The 6,148-nt window shown below is 41.5% G+C and overlaps 1 protein-coding gene across 1 annotated transcript; it reads left to right on the top strand.

Moving 5' to 3' along the window:
• Positions 1-3,796: 3,796 nt before the first annotated feature.
• LOC112432638 (nuclear factor 7, ovary-like) lies at positions 3,797-6,072 on the top strand. The gene is made up of 2 exons (XM_076882604.1): positions 3,797-3,916; positions 4,018-6,072. The coding sequence occupies exon 2, from the start codon at positions 4,035-4,037 to the stop codon at positions 5,421-5,423; it is 1,389 nt and encodes a 462-aa protein (XP_076738719.1). The 5' UTR covers positions 3,797-3,916; positions 4,018-4,034; the 3' UTR covers positions 5,424-6,072.
• The last annotated feature ends 76 nt before the right edge of the window (positions 6,073-6,148 follow it).

Here is a 6,148-nt window from a genome sequence, read left to right as displayed (position 1 = left end):
TTGAACGATTCGTTCATGATTCGCGCATCACTACAGGCAGTTCCTCATTCTCTTGAGTGAACCTGGAGCTCTGTGAGTGCCTGGTCCAAGCCGCGGTATTTGGCACTTTGAACTTTGATGTGGGTCCCTTAGCCTTTTATTGAAGCTTTAGGTCACCGAAAATGGTCCGCTTGTGTTTTGGTGATTTGGCGGAGGTTTAAAGTGTGCTGTATCTTTACCCCCTGTAGGAAGAAACCATTGTTTTGTTCCTGTGACAAAACATGTAAGGGACTCAACCAGCGTTTGTCGATATTTGTTAGTCCCCATCTTTTAAACAGGTAGCTGAACAATACATATGAAGCAAGGTGGGAGGGCTATTCCTGCTGCGGTCAATTGTTCAGTCAAAGTGATGTCCTGTTTTGATTTACAGATTGTCAAGCTGCTTCTTTTCCAGGGTGGATCTCTGGCTTCGTGGCCGAGGTCCAGATACACCAGTGGTTTTTTTAATTTATTTCACTCTTGCTTAATTCAACAGCTAGGTTGTTGTTTTTGTTTATTTGTTTTTGTTGTTTCACTGTATCAGTAGGCACCAATGCATGTATCGATTGTATTTTAGAGTGGTTTAATATATTCACAGTGGCTTGCAAAAGTTTTCGGCCCCCTTGAACTTTTCCACATTTTGTCACAATACAGCCACAAACATGAATCAATTTTATTGGAATTCCACGTGAAAGACCAACACAAAGTGGTGCACACGTGAGAAGTGGAACGAAAAACATACACGATTCTAGGGGTGGGCGATATAAACGATATAAGATATAAACGATATAAATTTGACCAACGATAGATATTTTGACTATACCGCTCTACCGCGATAGCGCATGTTGATGATGTCATCAAGCTGCGCCTGTTTTTGTCGAAAGCATCGCAGCGGCTACAACCATTATCATCTGCAAATTATGCCGGGCAACAATCATAGCAAATGACTGGATGAATAATCTCAGTTGCTTTCCTAACTGAAGTTTGCCCCATGTATAGCATCCTGCTATGCGATTGCATTTGTCCCTGACCACAAGAATCCCTCACATTAACTTTTATCGAGTGGATAAAAAAGTTGGCGTTCATCCTCCAGCTTCACTGTGCTAATGTTATGCTAACATAGCTGTGTCACTAGCAATCACGTAGTACAACATTATTTTACATTAAATTACATTAATAACATTAAATTAACAGTTTTAGTAACGCAGTAAAGCAGTAACTATCAGTTTTGTTTTTTCTTTTCATGGTGGAGATTTGGGGTGTACCAATTTAATCTAATGACCTTTTTTGCAATAGTAATCCCTTACTTTACTCGTTGCTTGAAAAAAGTAATTGCATTACAGTAACGCGTTACTTGTAACACGTTACTGCCCATCTCTGGTGACTAGTTAATGGATTTCATGCATACAAAAGAACATGGAACAACCTTTTTATTATTTGTACTGATAGGCAAAAGCACCGTTGTCTCCAATGAACAGGTTGTTCCATGATGACAAAAGATATAAACAGAAAAAAAGGCTGAACACACAGAGACATTCTGCAACATACTCACTACTGAGAAAAAATATGCTTATTACAAATCAAATTGTAGGACAAAGTATTAACTTCGAGTTATGTTTCTTTTAATAGTCTCAAATAAAAAAATAAAATAAGGCACTCTGACTGGTACTGACAATGGGCAAACAGCTTAAGAATGAAAGTACATTGTGCGCTGTCTGTCCTGCGTGCTGCACAACAACATTGAATATTTAGTATTTACTGCTGTTTACACTTAGCTAGATTAATGCGATGGTGTTGTGTCTAGTATGTTGGTTTAGTTTTTTTTGTTTTTTTTTTGCTTGTTTTCTATTCTTCTTCTCTCAACAGGTGATCCAGGAGATGTTTTTTCTCCCCCCCTTTCTCACTGTCCCTCTCCCCTTCTGTTTTTCTTTTCCTTCCTCTTTCTCTCTCCCTTTCCTATCCCTCACTCATGTCTGTCCCGTCTGTAACATCTGAAAATAAAATATAATAAATAATAAAAACAAAGGTCGATCAAATGGACCAATACGGCAATGCCACAATGATCCATTTGGCAAAGTAAATCCATTGGGTATCCTTGTTGGTCTTCAGACAACAATTCTGACGGCTAAAGAACCAAATGGGACAGGCAAAAAAAAAGAAAAAAAAAAAAGAATGAAAGTTCAGGTACTATGGAACTTTAGTTCTTGAGAAAGTTACAGAGTGGGTGACACATGGTTAACATTACATTAACAGTTTGCTCTCAGTCCACTTACCAGCAAATGTTCCAGGTGGCTCCGCTGTGAGTTTGTGTCCATTAACCGCAGAAATGAAAGATTTCCTGTGAGGCTGTACGCTCTTCACGCACACTAATAGTAAATTACTACTATCATGTTTTACTTAAACTTTGAAGTTGTAGTTGCTGGATATAAATAATATGAGCAATTAACAATTTTACTCCAAGATACTGATAAGTATACATATGTAAGGACAAGAGAGGCATTAAGGACAAAAACAAGACACCCCCACCCCCACAATCTTTTAGTTACAATATAATATTTGGTTGAAATGTTCATATTGTTCAAATATGTTATTTTCTTTGGTTGTTGTAAAATAATGTGTGCCCCAGTCTCCAATAAGACAAAGTGCTGGAAAGGTAGTTATCCCTCCTTTACACCACAAGAAGGAGTCTCTCAATAAAAGAGCAGCTCTAGCAGGAGTAAACAAGCTCGGCCCCTAACCATAATGCAGTGCGCCTATCAAGAGCTGTGTGAGACTGTACAAATGTGTAACAATATACTATGTCTATACATTTGCAGACCCAGTAAAGGGAAACTGGGTCTGTGAGAGTTAAAGGTTGTTACGGATTCAAATATTGGGGATGGATACAGGAGGAAACACCACAATAACAACACTGGTCCGGCCGGGTTGAGTCAAACAATGATTTTAATGATCACACGCGTGGGAGATGGACACCGTACGCAGACAGCATCAGATCTCAAAATGGTGGAGCATTGATCAAACTCTTATAGCCTCTAGTGGCCCCCACCTTATCATAAAAGCCTAAACATTCACATTCTTTCTCTCACACGGCGCCTAAGCTACGACCTTGGCTCCCTGTTTATCTGCTCCTGCTGAGATGGGGCAGAAAACTCCAGTATATTCTGTTCTCTTCTAATCAGACAAATAAGGCGATGACTTTCTGCAAACAGTATTTCTTATAACTCAGCAGTATATTGCAGCATAAAACAATATCATTCATTCACAATAAATCAGCAGTCTAATGTAATGCAAATCAGTTTAACAAATGCAATAGTTATCAGCTTCTTCTAATTCAGGAGAATAATGCAAACTAAAACTACATAATAATTCACAATCTTTAATTAGGGGTCTAACATGGCATAAAATAATATTATAATCCCACAAGGTAGAAGAAGAATTTGCATCCCAGTAAACACATGAAATCCCCTGTGTTTGTATTACACACCAGCAGCTAGAGAATCTGCCAAATATTGAGGCAGGATAAAGCACTTTCAAAATAAAGCCTCCGAAACAACTACATGAAGTGACACATTATTTTCTGAGCTTAATGCTTTGAACTGTTTTACAGCTGCTGTTAGGTAAACAAGTGAACTCTGTGATGAAACACACCTTTATTTATGGCTGAAGCAAAACTCTTGACAGCCAAGGGAGGTGAAAAGAGCTCCGCCCCTGACATCAGTAAACTGCGACAAACCAGGAAACAAGCTCTTCTTTTTCATCGGTAAAGAGAGACGCACAGACGATCAGACTGAGCTCAGACCAAACTAGCAGCTTCCTCTGAGTGAGTCCAGCTACAGGAGAGAAACGTGGAAAACTCCAACACTGCTGCTTCAAGCTGCTGACGCTCCACACACTGAATGTGAGTTTGAGCAAAAACACGACTCAAAGGAAGTTTCAGTGAAGGTGGTAGAGGAGGGAGGGGAGCCAGGACTGACTGTACTTCCTGTCTGCTGTTTTCAGCTTCACTCACAGACTCAATGGCTTCCAGATCAGAGGAGGATCTCTGCTGTCCGGTCTGTCAGGAGGTCTTCAGAGATCCTGTTCTTCTGTCATGTAGCCACAGCTTCTGTAAAGACTGTCTGAAGAGATGGTGGAGAGAGAGACCAACACACGAGTGTCCAGTTTGTAAGGAAATATCAGTGAATGATCCACCTTTAAACCGAGCTTTAAAGAACCTGTGTGAGTCGTTCTTACAGGAGAGAGATCAGAGAGCTTCAGAGGCTCTCTGCAGTCTGCACTCTGAGAAACTCAAACTCTTCTGTCTGGACCATCAGCAGCCAGTGTGTGTCGTCTGCTGTGCCTCAGAAAAACACACCAATCACAGATTCAGACCCATCGATGAAGCTGCACAACAACACAAGAAGGAACTTCAGGAAACTCTGGAGCCCTTAAAGAAGAAGTTAAAGGTTTGTGAAGAAGTTCAAGTGAAGTTTGATCAAACAGCAGAACACATTAAGGTCCAGGCCCGACACACAGAGAGGCAGATTAAGGAGCAGTTTAAGAAGCTTCACCAGTTTCTAGCAGAGGAAGAGGAGGCCAGGCTGGCTGCACTGAGGGAGGAAGAGGAGCAGAAGAGTGGGATGATGAAGGAGAAGATGGAGGCTCTGAGCAGAGAGATAGCAGCTCTTTCAGACACAGTCAGAGCCACAGAGGAGGAGCTGAGAGCTGAAGACGTCTCATTCCTGCACAACTACAAGGCTGCAGTGGAAAGAGTCCAGCGCTGCCCCCTGCTGGATGATCCACAGCTGCCCTCAGGAGCTCTGATAGACCAGGCCAAACACCTGGGCAACCTGACCTTCAACATCTGGAATAATAAGAAGGACATGGTCTCCTACACTCCTCTCATTCTGGACCCAAACACTGCTCATCCACAACTCATCCTGTCTGAAGATCTGACCAGTGTGAGACGAGGAGGAGAGAGGCAGCAGCTTCCTGATAATCCAGAGAGGATTGATTCATACAGCTCTATCCTGGGCTCTGAGGGCTTTAACTCAGGGACTCACAGCTGGGATGTTGAAGTTGGAGACAGTACAGGGTGGGAACTGGGTGTGTTAGCAGAGTCTGTGCAGAGGAAGGGACTGATAAGATCTGGAATATGGAAAATCGGTTTCAGTTTAGGCAAATACTCAGCACGCTCACCATCAGCTCCTGTTACTGCTCTCTCTGTTCTGAAGAAGCTCCAGAGGATCAGAGTGAATCTGGACTGGAACAGAGGAAAGCTGTCGTTCTCTGATCCTGATACTAACACACACATACACACATTCACACACACTTTCACTCACAGGATGTTTCCATACATTTATACATGGGATAAAGTGAAGGTGTGTCCGTTGAAGGTGTCAGTGTCAGTGCAGCAGATGAGATGAGGATGATGATGTTTCTAATGTTGTTTCCTGTCAGTGAGTTGAAGCTGTTAAACTGCAGCTGTCCTCCTGCTGCCTCGTTGTTCATCATGAAATGTTGACAGTTTTAACTTATTAATATAAGGACAACAACGATTTGTTCCTCCCACCATCCAAAGACATGCAGTCTGTGGAGATAGGTTAATTGGTTAATCCAAATTGCCCATAGGTGTGAATGCAGGAGTGAATATGAGCGAGAATGGTTGTCTGTCCCTGTGTGTTAGCCCTGTGACAGACTGGCGACCTGTCCAGGGTGTACCCTGCCTCTCACCCTATGACAGCTGGGATAGGCTCCAGCGCCCCCGCGACCCTGAAAAGGATAAGCAGAAGCAAATGGATGGATTGATTCCACATACAATCCTGTAAATTTTAATCAACATGAACACTGAAAAAGTTGCACTGAGTAAAACATTAGTTTTATTTTGTTCACTAACATCATAATACTACTGTAATGCAGGATTGCTCCATGTCAATATGCTATCTTTGTTGTTTAAAATATTTAAAAATAAAAATTTTAACTAATCTTGCTGTAAGGCAGTTGTTGCAGGGCATGTATCAAAATTAAAGGTGTGAATGTTAAAGGCAACGCATGTATTTACTAATAAAGGCAATGATTCCATCCTGTATCTGCGGCTCACATTATAGTCAGCTATCCATGGTCATTGTTACACATATCTTTTCTGGTATTT

This window comes from Maylandia zebra, linkage group LG3 (assembly GCF_041146795.1).
Source record: "Maylandia zebra isolate NMK-2024a linkage group LG3, Mzebra_GT3a, whole genome shotgun sequence".
NCBI classification, from domain to species: Eukaryota; Metazoa; Chordata; class Actinopteri; order Cichliformes; family Cichlidae; genus Maylandia; species Maylandia zebra.
The sequence above is the reverse complement of the archived record's forward strand: the minus strand, read 5'-3'. Positions and strand labels throughout refer to the sequence as shown.

What these genes read in the sequence shown, in the direction of transcription:
- LOC112432638 (XM_076882604.1), top strand. Translation starts at nt 4,035, where the DNA reads ATGGCTTCCAGATCAGAGGAGGATCTCTGCTGTCCGGTCTGTCAGGAG.